General features: G+C 50.4%; 1 protein-coding gene and 1 pseudogene across 6 annotated transcripts in view; one reads left to right on the top strand and one right to left on the bottom strand.

The window, feature by feature from the left end:
* Window positions 1–21225, bottom strand: part of CBFA2T3 (CBFA2/RUNX1 partner transcriptional co-repressor 3) — a 58853-nt gene that overhangs the window by 23428 nt on the left and 14200 nt on the right. For all 6 annotated transcript variants that reach the window (XM_066638002.1, XM_066638004.1, XM_066638005.1 and 3 more), the window contains exon 2: window positions 5017–5163. In XM_066638002.1, coding sequence (XP_066494099.1) covers window positions 5017–5137 — 121 coding nt within the window. In that variant the 5' untranslated portion in view covers window positions 5138–5163. The remainder of the gene's footprint in view (window positions 1–5016; window positions 5164–21225) is intronic.
* On the top strand, window positions 4581–4694 carry LOC136660888 (5S ribosomal RNA; annotated as a pseudogene).

The raw sequence follows: 21225 nt of genomic DNA, 5'->3' as shown, positions 1-21225 counted from the left end.
CTTGCTTTAGAACAGTCCCATAAGCAAGTCTAGGGAAGGTACATATCAGCTTGCGGATAGCTTGCTTGCACATATCTCCCTAGTGAGTCAACCAATGGTCAGCAACTGGAAGACCTTATGCTATATCTGGCTGACCGGTGGAAATCATTTGGCCCACTGACCAAAGACGACCCTTTTCTCTCATTCCTCATTCACCAATCTGTATGTGAGTCACTTGGCTGGTGTTTCTGCCCAAGAGCCAGTTCAAAAGGCACGCGGCCTCAAAACAGTCCCACAGCCCAGGTGCTGGCATGGAGATCCCTCAGCATGGACACCAAAACCTTATAAGCCTGAGTGACCATGTGCCCGGGATATCTCCAGATCTCATTCACACAGTGTCTTTAAGTGACCCCTACTGAGTTCACATGCCAGGAAAAATGATGCTGGGGGAGGTTCTCCATGGGAAGAATTTATAAATAGTCCCCAAGGATCTGGGATGAATCTAGCAAATAAGTGATTCCTTCCCGCTCTTCGGTCAACTCTGTGCTTGTTTGGGGAATCTGCCTTTTCATATACCTTTTGCTCCCTGGTTGGAAGGTCCCAATGAAGGCCGAGCCTCCCACAACACTCCGTGGTACACCCTCAAGCAAGGTGGTCATTCCAGGCCCTGGTTTAGGCTACATCTCTCAGCAGAGTTCTTTAGGAAGGGACACAACACCAGCTGCTTGCTAATATCCACTCAAATGAAGTGCAAAAGTCACAACTTCCAATCCTTCTTCCTTCCCTAACCTCTAAGCGCTTTAAATGCATACACAGCATCTCTTGGGGAGGGGGGTGCAGCACCAGGCCTGCTGCTGGCTATGGCAGCAAGGGCTGTTGCTTCAGAAGGGGGAGGGCAGGAATAGCCCTTTGCAGAAAACACAGAATGGCTTAAAGTGCTGCCACATCTGGTGCAGAGAACGATTAAAAGCAAAACCCATCAGATCACAGACGAGCGGAATCCGATTTCTAATTAGGGAACATCTGGTTCTAAAACGCAAGGTTGGTGCTGACTTGGAACTGCCACTGAGAATGGGGGGGGGGCAGGGGAGAGAGAAGAACACCTCACTATCTACAATGGGGGGGAGGGATCTTACCAGATGAGCCAAGCTTTGCAGTTAGAAGGCCAATGCAGCCAATGGGACTGGGGGAGGGGGGTTCCCTCTCTTTGACTGTAAGCAAGAAGCCTTTCTTGGGCTCCAAGGTTTGCAGCTGAAGGATAAAGGAATTTTGGAGCAAGCAAGCCTAGCACCAGTTCTCTCTCTCTCTCTCTCCCCCCCCATGCTTTCAGCAGAGATGCATGTGCCTGCCTGCGGATATAGCTGCCCATCTGCCGTAGGATCTCCCATCTGTGAATGGAGGGAAGGAGTGCACAGCATTCCTTCCTCCTGCTGAAGCTGCATATAAGCCACTGCACGCTCTCCACAGGCCAGCTGCACAGCACGTGTATGCTGGTGTGCAACGGGCAGGGTGGTCTGCCACACAGATGAGTGCAAGTTGGCTGTGAACAAGGGAAGAGCCACCTTGTGGCCTCAGATGCCCTAGTGGGCCTCCAGCAGAGAGCAAAGGTAGCAGTGCACCCACACTCTTATTTCTGAAATCCATATGCATGACACCGGGTGGCCTGTTCTGGAAGTGCCTGGCGCCAGAGGTGCAGGAGGATCAATCTTCCCACCCCTAGCCCTCTCTTTTGCATCTGGCTCTGGATGGTGGACCTCCCTCTTGAGTGCAAGAGAAAGTGACTCTCATAAGCCTGCAACAGTGGTGTTGCTAAGGAGGGCAGGGGGTCAATTGCCCTGGGCTCCACGCGTGGGGGGGGGGCATCACGCCAGCTGCAACCAAGATGGCGGCAGCTAGCATGCACCCTTCTCTTCTGGAGAGGAGACTGCAGCCTGCAGGAGGAGGCAGTAGCATCAGGTACTTGGGGGTGACCAGGGGCTTGAATGTGAGCAGAAGAGAGCTGGCGGGGTGAGGGGGAGGTAGCAGAACAAGGAGAGCAAGCAGTCAGAGATGGTTTGCTTGCTGGTGCTTCTTGCAAAAAGTGAAAAAAAGCACTTTTTCCAAGAGAGGTAGTGGCAAACGAAGTCTCTGGCCAATCACTCCCCTTGCTGCAGGGACTTGAGGGGTGAGTAGGAGGGGGAGGGTGCTGAGAGGAGGCAGTGGAGCAAGGGGAGTAAGTGCCAGAGACTGCATTCACCATTGCCCCTCTTCCTTCCTCTGGAGAGGAAAAAAATGGCACTTCTTGCAAGAGGTGGCAGCAGCAAACACAGTCTCTGGCTGCTTGCTTTCCTTGCTCCGGGGGGGGGGGGGTGACTGGGAAATTGGGGCATGAGCAGGAGAGGACTGGGGTGGGGGAGGTGGCAGAGCAACTGGAGTAAGACAGTATTTTTTTTTCCATTTCTCACTTTTTTGAAAAATGCAGGTGTGACATCATTTCTGGGGCATCATGTGGAACGCCCCGGGCTCCATGGTATGCCACTGGCCTGGAGTTTGCCACTCTTAACATAAAGGAGCACTGAGCACTCAGACACCCTTGCAACAGGACATTTTTGTGACTGCGACTCATCAAGACAAAGATCAGCCGTGGGTAGAGGCCCCCCAGAAATGTCTTGGTTGTGCTGCCTGCATGGGACCACAGAGGTAAATGGGCTGCCAAGTAAGACAGTGCACGCCAGGGCCTGAGCTATGAAGCCTGTGTTAGAGGCAGGTACTCAGGCCGTGTAGCCACAATGGCACAAGGCAAGTTCCCCCCCCCCCCCGGCCTAGACTGCACCCCCTCCTACTTTCTGTAAAGAAGCAACAGGGATGTAAAAGCACAACTCCCCTCCCTGAAAGTGGTCTGATGTGGGTTCTGCAAGGTGGCTCTGAGAGAAAGCAAGGAGGTGTGGGGGGAAGTATTGGCAGGGGAAGGTCATGGGTATGTTGGGGCCTCAGTTCTCTCCACATCTCCATGCCTGCTGCTTGCCCTAAGAGCTCACAGCCCTCTCTGGCTGAGGCTGTGCTTGCCTTGCCTCCCGGTCCCGCTAGTCCTTCCCAACCAACAAGTAGGTTAATTGGGGACAGGGAAGGGTGGGAGATCTTGCAAGTGGAAATGACTTATGAAAATGGGTCCCTGCATGAGAAGAGTGGGATAAAAAACACAGTAAATAAAATGCCCCTGAATTTGCTGAATTCACATAATTGTATTGGCTACTTTGGCTTTGGGGGATTTTTTTCTTTGTAGGGGGAAGGGGATGAACCGATTCACTGGCAATTTCCCAGCAAGGCCTTTTACTGCTGTGAAGAGCAGATATAGGAAAGTGTCCTGGTGGATCTTGGTGGAATACACTGTGCACAGGCTGGGCCTGACCCAGCATGGCTTCAGAGTTGATCCAGGGCCGAATCAGACCCATGGGTTATCAAGGCTCAGCCGCAATGATGGAGCATATACAGAGTGCTTTTCTTTCACAGCTGAATATCCACACAGAACCCTTTCACACACTGGAGCTAAGGGGCTGGAAGAGTTTCCCTATTGCTCTCGTTCGAGAAATTTCCCCTTCTGAACTGGGCTGGCTTAGCTGTCCATTCAGACTCATACTGACTGTCTCCCAGGGTGAATCTTTTTCTTGTGCACCTTCTCCTCACAGCAGATTCCAACTTTGCTCTTAAGCAGCATGAGCTGAGCTGGCAGCTGTCCGCCGAGGCAAGCGCTTCCCACGGGGTGCTTTCCTGGCACACCAAATGCGGTGCCATATGGCCTTGCCGTTCGCTTGCAAAGAGAGGCAGTGAGAGGCGAGAAGCGCCGAGAGCCCAGGTGGATGGCATCCAAGTCCTCCCACCCTGGCATCCGAAGCAGCTCCCGGCCTGACAGCAACCGGAACCACCATGCTAGAGAGGAATGAGCCCAGCCCACAGGGAAGCTGGTTACCCAGACTGGTCGTTGGATGGGCACAAAATTATCAAGCCTCTATAGTGGTGGGTTAAAAAAAAGTCCTAAACTTTGAAAGGCTCTGAGAGGCCAAGGATGGAGGTGCGGGGGAATGGGGCTGAATGCTCATCTGAACATTCCCTCTTTCTCAGTGTGCAGACTGCACCCTAAATTGCCATCATTTTATTCTCAGTTGGAAAAAAAGCCCACACCCTTAACATGCATGTAATCTTCAGGACTCCATCTTCCTGCTCTCCAACCAGGATATCAGTCAAAGTCGAAGATGTGGGGGGGGAGGAGAAGAGGAGGAGAGACGTGAATGAGCTGCACAAGGATTCAATTTCCCGGTCAAACCACAGGACCATCAGCTCAGGTCCCATTTTCATCTGCTACAGCCTATGAAGGGAACTCAGGGTCAACAGGAAACACTGAAATGGACTCTTGGCCCTGAGCATCAGTGTGGCATCAGTGGGCCTTATGCTCCCAAGGTCCCTTACCCTGGTCCTGCTCCTCCGTGTTCACCATGGTCTCACCTGCAGCAAAAGCTAGGAAACTTCAAAGGGCCCAAGGATGTCACAACAGGGTAGCTGTTGCTTCGACTAAACCGTGCAGGGGCATCACATCTGCTCTGCTTGCTCCGTTGATTCCAGCACACTCTAACTGTTACCCTGCACATGCCCGATCTCATCTGATCTCGGAAGCTAAGCAGGGTCAGGCCTGGTTAGTACTTGGATGGGAGATCGCCTGGGAATACTGGGTGCTGTAGGCTTATACCATAGTCTTTCGAGACTGAAGGTTGCCAACCAACCAATGCTGTCCAGCTGTCAGCAGTGCATGAACAGGGAGCATCACTGAAGCCAGGAGCTGGCAGAGTGGCTGAGTGCAGGAGGTTTCTGAGGAAGAAGTGAAGGATGTGGCATGGTCCCTGCAGCCCCAGAGGAGTCACAAACCAGGGTCCTTCTGCCAGAGTGACCCTTCCACTGTGCACCACCAAATAGGGGAGGCACCTGAGGCAAGACCCTCCACCACCTCCATTTCCTCAGAAGCCCTGATCCCCTTCCTAGAGTTTGGGATTCCGCTCAGCTACTCACTGGGGTTTGGTGTGAAGGTGGGGTGTCGTGTCGCTCCCTGCGTGACAGCTGGCGATGGCGGCGGCATGTTCGGTGGCGTGGATCGGGACTGTGTCTTCACGTCGGCTGGCGAGTCAGGCATGGCTGCTGCCTTTTTCTCCGGACTACCTGCAAAGTCGAAAGAATTGGGGGAGGGGGGAGAATGGGGAGAATGAGATCAGAAGAGGAAGTGCTTCTTGGAAAGCGAGGGGAGCCCACACTCAGCCCATCAACCTGCAGCAAGACCCTTCACCCCACTGCCAAAATCAATCAATCAATTGCATGGATCAGGCTTGATCTGAGGCTCCAACCCAGGCCTCTAACTTCAGAACTCCTCCCACTACAGGAAGATGATCCTGCTGGATCATAGCAAATGGTCCACACAATCTAGTGCCCCCACAGTAGCCCATCAGATGCCTCTGAAAGCGCCATCAGAGAGACACGGAGGCAACAGTCCTCCCCTACTGTCCTTGTACCTGGAAGTTCTAGTCCTAACAGTCATAGCTACTCAGGTCAAAAGAAGAGCTCTGCTGGGCCCCTCTAGTCCAGTATACTTCCACATTGGCTAACCAGGTCGCCTGGGAAGCCCACAAGCAGGGCAAGAAGGCAGAAACAATTACTTATCCCCAGTATCTGCTACTCCAGAGTAGACTTTCTGTGAACCTGGAAGGTCCATTCCCACCTATCAGGATGAAAGGGGACATGAGAACCAAGCTGCTGGCTCAGACTCATCCAGAGTCTGACCGTGACCTCTGACACAGCCCTTCAGAGATGCACTACTCCTGCACAGAGAGGTTCCATTCAGCCACCGTGGCTTCTGGGGTGATGGAGTTGCCTGCAGGATGATAAATGGGCCAGGACAGGGCGATGGCAGGGGGGCCAAGACAGTGCAGAAGCACAGCCAGTCCAGCGGAGCAGCTGCCAACATGGAGCAAAGGCACCTGCCACTGAGCCTGGAGGCCGCCAAGTTCATTTCTTTCTCTCGTCCATTAAGGAGGATGCACTTGAGTCTGACGGCTTCGCACAAGTGTGCTGGCAGCTGCGGCCATCCATCACAGAGGCTCACCGCGGCAGGGCCGTGCCAAGACCCAGATGAGAACCAAAGAAGGAAAGCATCCCCTTCACCGCCCCAGAGAGGGGTCAGCCAGCGTCTCCTCGAGGTGACACTGCCTTTATAAGATCAGCAGAGCTTTGAGCAAACACTGCTGCTGATAATCTCTAATCTACGGCACATTCCTGATCTGCTACAACTGTGACACAATTAATTGAACTTCAAGAGGGGGGGGGAGAGAGAGGGGAAAAATGTCCTCTGCTAAATAAACCCCTGATCTTAGCCAATGGGAGATGTTATTGAGGTTCACAGAGCAACCTACACTGGAGCTGAGCTTAACCGCTCACAGAACAGCCTCTCTGTGAAGGGTACTGGATGCCTGAATTCCACAGGGAGTTGAGGTTAGGATGCATGGAGAACTCTTCTCAAGGCAGAGAAACATGATGTCAAAGGGAGAGCACAAAAGCAGCTCTATGGAGCTGGGAGGAAATTTTCATGCCTTGAGAATGCACACCTGGAGAAGCCATGCATTCCCCAGTTCTCTGAAGAGCTCACTCCAGGTCAGAGGCATCACCCAGTGCGAGAGCTCATTGCTTCACCCCCATGATGAACCTCCTCCCGTACCAGACCATACAGAATAAATTACAATATCACACACACAGCCTGAATGCAGTGGCATCACTAGGGCTGGTAATTCACTTAATTTGCTTATTTATTTTAATATCTAACAGTACCCAACAAGTCAGTAAGCAACAAAAAACCAGTGGCCATCTTGTTGACACTCACACCACTGAATGAGAGCTCTAGTTTTAACTCTGATACATGGAAATGACAGCTGACTCATACTAGCACTTTATTGGTTCCCTGCTGGTTCATAAAAACACTTCATTGGCTCTCAGAACAATCAGTCTCATTGATCAGCTTTGAGTTAAGAAAAACCACTTTATGTTACATAAGGCAGTTGTGTTTTTCTTTTCTGGTTTTTTGGCTGTAACATTTGATAGAATATAGGTATTTCAATACGGTTTTTTTGAATGCATTCTGCATTTAATTACACATCTAATGATAAGATTATTCAAAAATATCAAGATTTTAATAATTTTGGCCAGTAGTGGTGTCCCCTGAGTGTTTCACCTGGTGAGGTCTGCACCCCCCGCACCCCTCTAGCAATGCCACTGCTCCAAGTTTGACCATTCACATGGATGGTGTCACACACCCAGTGATTAGGGAATTCTGCAAGGACTGTGTGTGTTTTGTACTGCTTCTTTACAAGGTCAGAAGACCTCAGGATGAGAAAGGCCACCTGAAGGAAATGGGGGAATAGTTTCTGTTTTGCAGCAGAAGTTGGTGTGAGTGGGTTGGCCTGTGAATGAACAGTCCCAGGTCTGGATGGACTATAAACTGAAGACACTTCTCAGCTGAGGGGTTACGGCTTTTCCTCACCAGTCTGAGTGTTCAGACACTGTGCTTGTCCAGGGATTTATACACAGCACATAACTGAGTTTTAGGAGAAGTCTAGCGTAGATGAATGTTCTTACACATACTGTACTGAGAGGAGGGGGCAGATCACATGCAGAAGGTTCCAAGTCCAATCCTTGGCATCTTTAGATAGGAAGGACCTCCGGCCAAGACCTTGAAGGGCTGCTGCCTGTCAGGGCAGACAGCACTGAGGGAGATGTGCCAATATGGCAGTTTCCTACCTAACAGAGATTTTAAGGCTGGGAGAGTGGGTAAAAGTCTAAAGAAGGGCAACTCTAGCAACTCTCTTACCCATAGGATTTTCACAAGACATCCCCCAAACTCTAGAAGAGGAATGGTCCAGGCCAGAATTGAAAAACAGGGTCTGCCCCGGGTAAAGAGGTCAGTGTCAGCATGTATAATGTGGAAAACCCATGCTTTGGTTGTGAATTATTAGTAATGCGTTGCCCTGATCTGGGCTCTGAGAGGGCACGGAAGCCTCCAAGCCCTGGACAGCTGAGTGCTGGGTGAAGCCGCTCTGAGAATGCAAACAGCCACCCACCAGCCCAGGCAGTGCAGAAACTTTCCCAGGCAGCGACAGCCTCATCAGCAAGGGGGCCCCCATGCTGGGGCTTCAAGGAGGACTGCTTTTCATATTTGTTGACACCCCCCCCCCCACAAAGAGCTACACATTGCTGAGACAAGCTTGGAGGGGAGCCAATGATGGAACCTCCACCCCAGCAGGGCTTCCTCCTCCTCGCCATTCTCAGCATGTAACTGAGTTTGGGCCAACAAACACGAGCTTTGTTGGTTATAAATCACCTCGTGAGGCAGCTCTGGTAGAGGCCAAGGAGAGGGAGAGGAGACTCCCCCTCCCCTTCTCAGCTTCTTTGAGTCCCTTTGGCTCTGAAGCCCATCCTGGCATTGCAAGGCCAGTCAGTTATCTGCACAGCATAGGTGGGGGGCAAGTCTGTGCATCTGCCCAGTCTCAGTTATGCCACAGCCAGCACTTAAAATCTGAGCCACGGCTCACCAGGGCCACGCCCAGAACCTGTCTACAATGCCAGGGTTCAGACTGGAGCAATGCAAAGTAAGAATGGAGGGCCTCTGAGCAAGCACAGAATGCTTTCCCTTCAACATGGAGTCATCACAGGACTCTGCCCGTGCTTGCTTGCTTGCTTGCTTGCTTATTTATTTATTTATTTATTTATATCCTGCCTTTCCCGTACTGAAGCAAATGTCCAAGGTGGCTTACAAAGCTCCATAATAAAATATACAACATATAATAACAGTAATTAAAATAAAATATCCTACCCCCAAATAATATCAATTAAGATGTGACAAAAGGGACCCCTCCCTCCCAAAGAAAAAAAATAGAGCCATTATGAATGGGTAACAGTTTGATCCAGAAGGAAACATGGCTTCTGAGGGAAAGGTGCTATATCTCTCTTTTTGCAAAGGTACTGCTATTAAGACATAGTAACATGCATTTCATATCATAGCAATGAGAGCCATGACACACATTGCACAGGCTCAGGTTTGTCCCTGGACACTTAGCAGCAGAGTCACAGCCAGTCCCAGCTCCTGGACTAGAGGACTTATATTGCCTGTTTTGTCACATTCATGCCTTATGCACACCTAAACACACCATTGGTGTGGAGGTCTGTTGCACAGATCAAAAGCGGGTGAAAAGCTACTTCTCTCTCTTATTTTACAGAATAATGAAACAAACCACTGGAAGGAGGAGGAGGCCAGTGCTTTAGGGGCAAGATGAACAGGTGTTGGCAAAGTCAAAGCATAGTCAGATATATATTTTGCAGCACTGGTTAGAGAACTTTCCAGAGTGTTTCCCCACTGTCTCAAAACCCTTTCCGTTTGGGTTGCAGAATCAGATGCTTTCCAATATCTGTGTGCGCAAAATCTAGCTGCAACCTTAATGTGTCACCCTGGCAAGAGGATGAGAATCCATGCAGAGCCATTTCTATACCACTTTCCATTTGCATACCACTTTGTATCCATCTGTATACCACTTTCAAATGCTCAGAAGGCTTCAGTTGGATTAGTTTGATGGAAGCCTTGCAACAAACCTGGAAATTAGATGTGTATTATAATATCTGTACAGCAGCAGGAGAACTGAGAGTGGTGGCTTCCTGAAAGCCACCTAGCAAGAATCAGTGGCAGTGGCAAGGTGCAAATGTAGCTCAGACTCTTAGCAGACTAGTATAAAGACGCTTAAAGTGCAAAAGCATCACTCAGGGCGCCTGTTTCCATGGTTTGGGCTAAGCTACATCACCTCAGGGGGTGCCTTTTCAGGACATGCCCTTCAGGGATTTTTTTTGTTTACTTTTGGCTTTTGCAAAATGACCAGATAACTTTGGAGATTCAGAATGAACCTCCTCCTTGGATCTCCTTGCAGACAGACTCACTTCCTGCTGGTTGGCAATGAACAGCTCCTAAGCAAGTTCACCAATGGGAGGAACCAGCCTCCAGGCCCATGTTGTTGCCCCTTAAATCATATTGCCCAACATGTTGAAGATGAAATTAGGAACAGTCTTACAACACCCCTATTTCCTCCATCATGAATCACTGCTGTTGGATATGTAAGAAGAGCAATTATCTCAATTATTTAAAGAAAAGCTCGCAACAAACAGGCAAAAGCCCAGGAAAGAAAAACTTAAGACTGGAGAAATAACAAGGAAGGCTGAAACACCTCCAGTTCACTCACATGGCCACTCTAACCCTGAGGCCATTTGGGCTTGTTTCTTAAAGTTCACAATAACTACGTAAGCTCCCCCCCTACAACAAATCCCTGGAAGCTCTGCTCTGCCTGCAACAGCCTGTCATCTATGAATGTAAATGCAAATGGTATTTTTCTTTGGACTAAAGATATACTAGAAAAAAAACCTAATCATCCAACAATCAAGGGTTCAAAATAGACCACAGCAGCTGTAGTGTGTAAAATGGTAGGCCCTGTGTGCAACATGAGTCCTTTGTGTTCCTGTGCATGCATTTAGGTGCATATGCTCTAGAGACAACCCATTTCTGAGATTACAGTGCTAGGAAAAGGGGTAGGGACAGAATAGTGAAGAAAGACCATTCCTTAGCAATTCACACTATTGTTTGGACAAGGCATCCCTAAAAGGCAAAAATACAAAAAGGGAGGGCGGATAAAGGAGAGTCAATGATGTACCAGAGAAGGTTCAATGGGGTACTTGGCGCATATGTTAGATCCTAACAGAAGAAGGACATTTTTGCTCCCAATGTCTGACTTCCTAATTTTTGCAAAACCCTGGATGGAATCTCACAGCTGCAATTGCTTCACTCGGGCAGCTAACAGCGGTGAAAACATGCTCCAGACATGTCTGAGTCAGACACACCCAAGGGAGAGAAGCGGCGAGGTGAGGAATGGCCAATTTCACACAGAAGGCATGGGGAGCAGAAAGATGCTATGAAGGGAATTTGGGGCCATGAGGCAGGTCTGTTATGGTTATGGGCTAGTCTGGCTGGGATGCAGTGAAAACAAGAGGCAGGTTGCTGAGAAGGGAGGCAGGCCCCGGTTGTCTCCCAGTGTGCGCCAATTTCTGTGACTGCTTTGTAAGAGGACTCAAGGGGAAGGAACAGCCCTGAAGAAAGACTGTGCAAAGTACTCTCCTTGACCAGCGATTCTTAGGCAAGATCATGCAATGAGCACAGCTACTAGACCCACTGTTAGGGGGCCTTTCCCACAAGGAGGGACAAAATGGTGTGGGGCTTTTTTGTTTAGAAACAAAGTTGATTGAAGTGGGAAGGCAGGATAGCAGGTCTGCAAATAATGCAGAGCATAAAAAGGGGGTCATTTTTCTTTCTCCCCCCCCCCCCCATAGAATTTGAATGCCAGGACATCAAACGACTGACAGGCAGGACAGTTTCAAGACAGATGGGGGAAGGGCGTTTTCACAGAGGGCAGACTCTAGGTCTAGCTTGTGGTGATGGTCACGAGCTTGGGTGGCTTTAGAAGTGGACTGGGCACATTTGTGGAGGAAACGGCCACCGGGACTAGTAGGTGGGAACACTAGGTGGAGGCCTCCAGGTCCAAAAGCAGCAGGCCACTGAATTGGCTGGGGAACCATGGAGAGGCACGACCACTGTTGTCAATTGTTGCTCGTGAGCTCCCCAGAAACACTCACGGGGTTGGTCACTTGGGGATGCAGGATGCTAGCGGAGTCCACTTCCATTTGATTCAGCAAATGCTTCTTGTGTTCTGATTGCTTCACAGAGATCTGGTTCACACCACAACAGGGTTGAGCAGTAAACAGACCAAAAAGGCACAATGAGTTGAACTGCTGGGTGGAAAAGGGCCTTCCCAGTGAGGACACAGCTCTGCTCAAGGCACGCCTGCCAGAAGGTTGCCTTGAAAGCCTTTAGCCTTAATCTCACATCTCTGCGAGCTCCTTCCGGGTCCACAGTGACACCTGCATTCTGCATATGCTCACATGTCGCAGCGCTGCTGAACTCTTGTCATTTCATATATTCCTGGGCTTTGTTGTCGTGGTGAGCCTTGAATCCTGCAAAGCCCTTCTGGGACCCAGGTCCCATTTATTTCCAGATCAGTTTGCTCCTATAAATTTTCCGCTCCTCTCCCTGGCCCCTGCTGTTTTTGGAAGTGTTGAGGGGTGAGGAGCATCATGTGAAATACTGCGCATCGCTCGGGCTGGTGACAGCATTCCTGCAACTATTGATGCCTGAGAAGGGAGCCTGGCATGGAGTGGGACGCCCAAGCTCCCCCCTACACACACTTCCTGCTTTATTTATAAATACCGCCCTGAGTGACAGTGAGCAGCCAAACAGCAGCTGAGAACCTCACACAGCAGATGGGAGCCGGCAGAAGCCCTGGCATGTCCAGAGAACTGTCATCCTTGCGAGACTGCAAGGAGATAGTGGATCTGAAATGCAGGCCAGGAGAGCCTGAGCCTCTGCAGAAGGGGGTGCTTCACTGTGTGTAAAGAGGGATGCTATTCATAGGCAGAGTGGCTCAATGGTTAGGGCATACACCCTGTTTAGCAGGGGCTGTCTCCTGTCCCTAGGAGGTCTCTGGCTTTGTCTTTGGGGAACCCTTTGGAAAACCTAGGTAAGCTTGAATTTCCAGAGGTATCTCCCTTCAGACTCAGCTCTCTCCCTTCAGCTCTCAAGAAATCTCCTGAATGGGGCATGCATGTGCCTTAGGGCCCAATCCTATCCAAATTTCCAGTGCTGATGCAGCCACAGTGCAGCCCTGAGATAAGGGAACAAATGATCCCTTACCTTGAGGAGACCTTGGTGACTGCCCCTCCACTGCAGGATGCAGCACACATCCCATTGGCAGGGCTATATCAACACTGGAAAGTTGGATAGGATTGGGTTCTAAGTCTCTAGTGAGCATCCACGCAAATGCATGTACATGCACACGAAGGCCCTGCATAATGCGTCACCCGGTATTTCACACTCAGAAGCAGGAGAGGTTGATCTGCAGGGTCTTCTGGCCCTTGGGTAGCTGATGATGCGGTCCAGGTTCGAGGCTCTGAAAGGAGTAGAAAGGAGGACCAGCAGGATTCAGGTGCTAGGTAAGGGACGTGTTAGACTGTCCTGGAGATGTGCCAGTGTGGAGACCAAGTTTATATTGACCTGATGAGAATCTGCATCACTTTCCTTGGGCTTTAGAAGACTGGCTGTGATGAGTCTTCTGCTCCTCCAGGCACACCTGCCTAGGTTGGTTTCTCAGCCTGTATTCACCAAGATGCTGCCAGTGTGTGTGCAATCAGTGTGAGGTTAGGGTAGATATTTGAGATTCAAGAGAGGTAGGGCAGAGGACCGCTGCATATGTTTTCAAAAGTCATTGGGGGAGGGGAAGCACCTCTCCTGCAGATTGGGAAGAGCACTCTTTTCTTTGTCCAGGCAGAAGTTATAAATGTCACAGCGATTCCCTAAGATGACTCAAAGGCTGTAGGAATTAATTTCTTGGGGTGGGAAAAGGAACTGGCAGGTGGGGGGGGGGAGGGAGTAAAATAATTTGTCCCAACTGTAGAGAGCTGTGTCTGCATTCTGACATCTGGTTTCCATTAGGGCCTGAGCAGCAGAGATGGAGAAGCACGGATTGAGAAATGAAAGGACTGCTATTTTTCTCCTTCTCTGGACTCAGAAGGCCGCCCATCTGCACCCTGCATCACCCAGTGGGAACTAAGGGCCAAATCCTGATCACTTTTCCTCCAACCTCGTTTCCACTGTGACTGAAAGCCCTCGCTTAGCTATACTGGTGAGTTTTAATCCTTGCAGCTGGGCTCCTTTTAGCCTCCAGCTGGAGCAAAAGAGGAGAGGGTGTCCATAGTGGTTTTGATGAAGGACAGATGTGTGTCTGAGGCATGGTGAAATCCTGCAGACTTCACAGTGACATCCTTGGCTGCTGCCTGGTAAATCTGCATCCCAGGAGGTGATATTGGGCATGCAGAGCTGGGAGCAAAGCACTGGGCATGGCCAGAGCTCTGCAAGGAATTCACAAAACAAGAGAGCCCTGAGCCATCAGCATCTCCGCAGTGCAGCAGATAAGTGGGTGGATTTGGGGAGGTCCAGGCCATATGGTGACACCAGCCCTGTTGATGGTGAAGCCTAGTGGGTGAAGGGCAGCAGAGTCCATGAAAACACATTGTCAACCACCACTCGACACGCCATCCCTCCGTCATTCCCACATGCACTGGCTAGGCTAGGTGTCAATAAGAGCTGAACTTTGCTCAGGGCAAGGGCTCATGTGGAGCTGTGATAGAAGGAGGAATTCTCACAGAGCTGGATGGCTGCTGCGTGCAGCCTGAGCCTCTCCAAAGCGGCTCGGCCACTGGGTCCGAGAAAACAAGAGTAGCCCCTCTTTTCTGCCAATTAGGCCGAGGCCAGACCAAACAGAGTGCCACCTAGTGGCCCTTCTTGCAAATGCCAAGCTGCCAGGAACTGCTGCCTGCCCTTGAACAGGACCGGCTAGCTGGTGGCAGCAGCTGACCCACAAGAGTGTTGGGCTCTTGCTAAAGTGGCTGTGTGTTGGCTTCGCAGCACAGCCGGATTTCTTTGGAGAGCCACCAACTTGCCGTAGGAACTCTTTGGACCAGCACAGCAGACTGGCGGTGAAGTGAAAGCTAAACAACCCAGTGGCAGCAATGGTTTGGGGCACAAGGCTGGCCATGCAATTCAGTGACTGTTCCGCTGCAGTCAAAAGAGATGCGGAAGACCAAAGGAGGCACCTGATATTGTTTCAACGATATGCTATTTTTATTGGTCTTATGTGCTTGAAAAATTGGATAAAAAAACACTTAAAATTTACAAATAATGGGCAGGTAAATAGAAGTGTTGCTAGTGGCTGCGGCCCAGCTCAGTTTGCTCGCTGTTGTGCTAGTTCTCTACCTGCACGGAAGGGTGGGTTGTACATGAGAGGGTACCCAAAAGCGGGTTTCCCCCCTTGCAGTCTGAAGTGGCATATTCCACTCTATCACTTCCATCTGCTTGCATGCAAGTATATCCATCTTCGGTGGATGCAAACTGACTCCATCCCTGCATGCCACTGGAAATCTGTTTGGAATCAGGAGCAGCAGCAAAAACCCTGTGTGGGGGCATCGGTCATCTGGCAAGTGCTGTGTGGCATTGGTGGGTATGTGGGCCTGGATGCAACTCAAATGCAGAAGGAAAATGCAGAAGGAAAAACCATTTGAAGGGACAAAACAAGGGACAACCATCTAATGGCACCCGGGGGGGGGGAGACATGATTGAGACGTACAAAATTATGCAGGGGATGGATAGAGTGGATAGAGGGACTCTCTTTTTCCTCTCACAGAACACCAGAACCAGGGGGCATCCACTAAAATGGAGAGTTAGGACAAAACAAAATATTTCTTTACCCAGCATGCAATTAATCTGTGGGACTCCTTGCTGCAGGATGTGGTGATGGCATCTGGTTTAGATGACTTGAAAAGGGAATTGGACAGATTTCTGGGGGGAAAGTCCTTCACAGGTTACAAGCCATGATGGGTATATCCATCATTCTGGAAAATGTGCAGCTCCTCTTCCCACCAGCATTTGGAGAGGACTATTTTTGGACTCAGTCCCCCTTCCTTCCCCCCTCTCTTGCTGAGAGGAGGAAAGGGTTAAACAGGCACAGGCCTGAGATCCCAGGCTCATTTCATGCTCTCCAAATGAAATCCAGATGCCGGAGAAGAAGCCGAGCCTGCCTCCTTCCAAATAAAGGCTGCACATTCCTGTTCCTCAGCTGCTGGTGCCACCAGGGCCAAGAACAATCCCCTGATCAGCTCACCAGGGACTGAGCTGCCTCCATCTGGATCATGTTAAGCGAAGCAGCATTCAACACTGCCGCCGGCAAACTGGGAATGAACTGCAGACCACGAGCACATGGGAAAAGCCTGTGTGAGGGGAGGGGAGGGGAGGGGAGGGGAGGGGAGGGGCAGGGCGGGAGGGAGGGGGCTTGACCACCTCCTGGCACTTCCTGTCAAGAACACCAATGCCCCCCCACACACACAGCTGGGGTAGGAGACAGCAACGGGCTGCCCCTGACTACCACCTTACCCATGCCTAAAGAATAGGTTCCTTCTCTCCCCAGCAAGTTTGTTTGTTTGTTTGTTTGGACTCGTTTCCTCCAGCAGCCTGGTGCTTGGACAGCAGCTGGTGTCCCTGGCCCCTCTGCACCACCCAGCCTGTATACTGATGCCACGTTAACAGCTGAGGCACACCAGCCTTGCCCACCCCGGGATCCCCACAGAGTCGCAACAGCAGCATGGCTGGCAGAGGAGGCTCCCAGCAGTCCCATTCTGGATTACGGCCAGGAGCTTTGCCAAGGACAGGTGTGAATCCAGCCACCTTCAGAGGCATTGTGCGCTTCCAGGCTCTCCCTCCCTTCTTTGTCACTCTGGTTCTTCTGCTCGGGATACCAGAAGCCGGCTCCATCCATTAGAACACCTTCTAATCGCTTGATGAAAAGTTGTCCAAACTACACAATTAAACAAAAAAGTGTTCTTATTTTTCCACCCCAGGTACTGGGGGAACATAGTTGCTAAAAAGTGGTTGAAACTACTTCACCGCTTCAAAGTAGTTGCAGAAGTAAAGGATCTGTAAGTGCAATGAAAAAAGAAATAAAAAGAGGGGAAGCCAAAGACCCTTCTTGCCTTGATCCCCAGCCATGCTTGTCATGCACTCTTTTCCCCCTTCTCTTGAACAGATGAACTCGGCTTCAGGTCTGCCACAGAAGCCGCCACAGCAAGTCAGACTCTGTCCATCAAGCTCACTGTTGTCAACACAGACTGGCAGCGGCTCTCTGGGTTGCAGTCAGGGGGCTGTCCCAGTCTCACTTGGAGATGCTGCCAGGGATTGAACTGGGGTCCTGCTTCGTGCAAAGCTCTACCATAGAACTACAACCTCATTGTCTAATACCTGCAAGCATCTGAGTACATCCACAGGTTGTTGTTGAACCCCTCCCCTCACATGTGGAAGCCCCTGGCAAAGGGGAGACAAGGCTTCAGGCCGAGTCCAGAAGCAAAATCCCCTTTCGTTGCTTGCTGCAGGGCAGGATGATAAATGTGCAAGAGCTCTTCCCTCCCAGCCTTACCCCTCCTTCTGGAAACTGCTAAGCAATCAGGAAAAGGAATAAAAGGAGAGTGCGCACACCCTTTCCTTCCTTCCAAAGGGAATTCAAAACCCACAGAGCTATTAGGAGATGCTCAACACCCCAGAGCTGGCACATGGCTTGACAGGAGTGATTCAGTACCTGCTGAAATGGAAAATCACTGTGTTCAGGAGCAAAGACATGCCTCTCCTTGCCCCCTATTCGATATTCATTAGCGTGTGATGCCAAGTCTTCCTGGGACCGCTCAAGGACTCAGCACACCTGAGACCAGCCGGCTCTCCCTGCAGCTGGGCTTCTAGCCATCTGGTCTCTGCCGGCAGCCTGCCAAGACTGCTCTCCAGCATTAGCCAAATGTCTCACTATCACATTTCGTTATCTGCTGCAGGCCACGACTCCAGGAAAATGAGGCATGCTGAGCCCCTTTCCACCGGAGGCAGAAGCTGAGAATGTTCCCATGACATGGAAGTCACAACGCGTAAGTACATGTGTGCACATGCGTGCGAGCGCATAGACACACAAGCCCACCCCCCCACCCCCGGATAAGAACTGCGCCAGGTGGAGGAAGGAGGCAGAAATAAAAGATCAGGATTAACAGTTGGGGGGGGGGAGCTGCCTTTTAAGGTTCTTGTAAGATTTTCCAAGGTATTGGTGTAAAACCTCCAACATTTCACAGATGAAGAGGCTGCCCAAGAGCACCCAGCACCTGAGATGTGATGCCCCAACCCAGGATGGGCTATGTGCCACCCCTTCCACTCCTCCAATTCCCTGGATTCAGAAAGGAAGGGCTGCATGGAGAGGGAGAGGAAGGGTGGAGGAGAGTGATGGGCTGAAGTGCCAAAGGTGCTCTAGTCCACCACTCTCCTTCAGTCTTCCTCTTCCAGGGAATAGTGGGAATCCTGGGAGGAGGAGTCAGAGAGGTGAGCTGGGAGAGGCAAGTGCCCTCATAAAAATATGAGAAGAACCCTGCTGGGTCAGGCCAAGGGACCATCTAGTTCAGCTTCCTGTATCTCACAGTGGCCCACCAGATGCCTCACGGAGCACACAAGACAACAAGGGACCTGCATCTTGGTACCAATCCCTTGCTCCTGGCATTCTAATGCAGCCAACTTCTAACACCAGGAGGTTGCACATCCCCATCACAGTTTGTAACCTGTGATGAACATTTCTTCAAGAAATCTGTCCAGTTCTCCTGTGGCAAGGAGTTCCACAGACCAATTACACACTGGGTAAAGAGCGTGTACACACTTGTCAAACTGCAGACCCTGGTGACTGCCTCACCAACAGCGCAATCCTAGGTATGCCTGCTCAAAAGTCGGTCCCACTGTGTTCAATGGAGCTTACCCCCAGGAAAATGTGGATAGGATTGCAGCCTAATCTTCACAGATGAAAATAAGAATGTGCTAGTTATCCCCCATTACGGCAAAGATGTGCAACCGAAATGGGATTCTTTCAGCCTATCATCAACAGTTCAAAATGAGCCTCAACAGCATGTGAAGTGGCAAACTGTGTCCTACAGGATGCCTTCGTGGGTGCACACCTGCATCTGCCCCACAAGGGCAGAGGGGAGCTGAGCCCTGAAGAATGGCCAGGTGGCCACTCACAAAAACACTTTGACTTGGCTCCTCAGCTGTTGCTCATGGGTTGGTTTGAAAACTATGCCCCGAGGCCCTGTTTTCTGGTCCTCACCCCTGCTGTGTCCCTCTTTTGGCCTAGGGGAGATGCCGTGTTGAAATCCTCCATCTTCAAACCACAGCAAACTCAGTGCTCAGTTTCCAAGCAAACTAGAAAGCAGCAGCTATGGAACAAAAAGAAGACCTTCCACCTTCCTCACTTCCCAGCCTCCTCAGTGCTTGGTGTGCAAGTCCCCCCCTCTCCATTCCACTCCTGCTCCAAGGCCTCCCCTGCTGCAACACACATTCTGTCATCCATGTCCATATGACTGAAAATGTTTGTGTTTTGGGTTTGCACTTAAACAAAACTGCTGCAATGGAATACAATACTGTATTATAGTTACCAAATACTAATGGTATGTGACCCTCAGCACACAAGTCACCGTGAAGTCAAGAGGGTCCCCTCCAGTTTCAAAAGTGGCTTGCATTGCGAAGTACATTGCTGCTGGTAATGAACCGTGTTCCCCTCCCCCATCCCCGAATATCACAAGTTCAAAACTGCACCAGAAATGTTGTAGTGAGTAGTATGGCTTTGGGGTACCACTCTGGTCCTCAAACATACACTACACCCCTTCCTTCTGCCTTATATCCAGAGAGACAGCTTTATGCTGCCGTATTCCTGCGCATGTGCCTCTATTGTGCTGTACCCTTTACAAGGTCAACAGTTTGTGCAGGGCCAAAGCATAAGTTTTGCTTGTGGAAAAGTCCAGGATGGGCTCCAGAGTGATCAAGGGTGCCACGGTAACACCATCCAGCCCAAACGTTGGGCCTCAGAATTTATTCGTTCAAAAACATAAAGTATGATTCCACATCTTGGTTCACAGTCAGTGTTCAAAGAAGTTAACAACAACAACAGAAAGGAGTGTAAGAATTACATTAAAAATGAACAAAGAAAATACAAATACATCATAACACTAACCAAATCCAAAGGAACAGAGAAAAATCACAAAGAAAACTAGCAGGATCATATTAACACAAAGCTGATGCTCAAATGCCTCTCCAGAACAGGTGTGTTTTTTCTAGTCTAGTGAAACACCAGGAGGGAGGGGCCTCCACAAACATTCTGAGAGAAATCACTCGAAAGCCTGGGTGCCATGACAGAAAAGGCCCTGTTCTGAAATGGTTGCAGAGAATGCCACAGCTCACAAGACCGTGCCCTACAACACTATTGTGGCAATGCCCATATCTCTCAGCATTCATGGGATGGTTTTCTGCACCGGTAGAATGGGACCCAAATTTGGAGTGCTTGCAAGGAAGTCCCTGGAATCCAACCCCTGATCTCTGGTACCCCTGGCATCTTCTCAGATGATTCTGCTTCAAGTCCGAGGAGAGGAAGCAAAAAAATAGCTCTGATCCTCCTGTACTTGGAAGAAACTCTGCTTCCCCAGCCTTCATTCACTATTGTTTATATAAACAGGTAAATTGTTTCGTATCTCAATTAAAAACATCTGCCACATAAATGAATACCAATTAACTCATCCTGTTTTTAATTACTCTGTTAATTACACACCGGCAGCAGCAAGGATGGCATGGGAATAAGGGAAAGCGTTGTGGAAGCGAGAAAGCCCCCCTCCTCACCGCACGCGCTCCATCTCACTGCTGGCTTAGATCTGAAATCTGTCCAGAGAATGACGAATTAAGGTGGGGGTGGCTTGCGCCATCAGGATGGAACTGCACTTCACTTCTGGACTGTTGTGGGGAGAGCTCAGTGGATTCTTCTACCCCCTTCCCACACACCATGGCTTCCCTAATCTACACCCTACCCCTCACCTCCTCCTCCTCCTCCTCTCCCAGGGATGAGCTCTGTGGGAAACAGGAGGCCGGGCCAGTTGTAGGACTTAAGCTCACCTTTCGATTTTGCAGATTACACAGGAATTACAAGGCTGTCAGAGCCCTGCCCCAGCACCACATCTGCAAGTCCACAAACTCCAGGGAAATGAAGGGGAATTGCGCAAGAGCATGTCTGGCCCACTGGCCCACTTCTCCCACCATTCCACCCGCTGAAAACCCAGGACTTGGGCTTGGAAGCCAGTTAGGCACATGCCCCAGCAGCCCCTCTCTCCTCAGCCCTATCCCCGGTGGAGTCACTGTCTCTATTTGAGCTCTTGGGAGAGGCCTCATTCCAACCTTGGTTTCAAGTTGCTAGCATCTCCTTTCTTTGGGGTTCAACTCCCTCCCTAGAGCTCAGGGTTTTATTTGTTTATTAATTTATTATATCCTAGTACAAGTATTCTTGCACAGCACCATCCACGTATAAGGAGAGCTGGGAGCTTTCAGGTCCCACTTCTGGGATTCTCAGAGTTATCTGGCTGGCCAGTGCAGGAACAGATGCTGGACCAGATGGGTCTGTGGTCTGAGCCCAGAGAGCTGGAGGGGTCTCCTTATGT

The sequence above is a fragment of the Tiliqua scincoides genome, chromosome 9 (assembly GCF_035046505.1).
Source record: "Tiliqua scincoides isolate rTilSci1 chromosome 9, rTilSci1.hap2, whole genome shotgun sequence".
NCBI classification, from domain to species: domain Eukaryota; kingdom Metazoa; phylum Chordata; class Lepidosauria; order Squamata; family Scincidae; genus Tiliqua; species Tiliqua scincoides.
The sequence above is the reverse complement of the archived record's forward strand: the minus strand, read 5'-3'. Positions and strand labels throughout refer to the sequence as shown.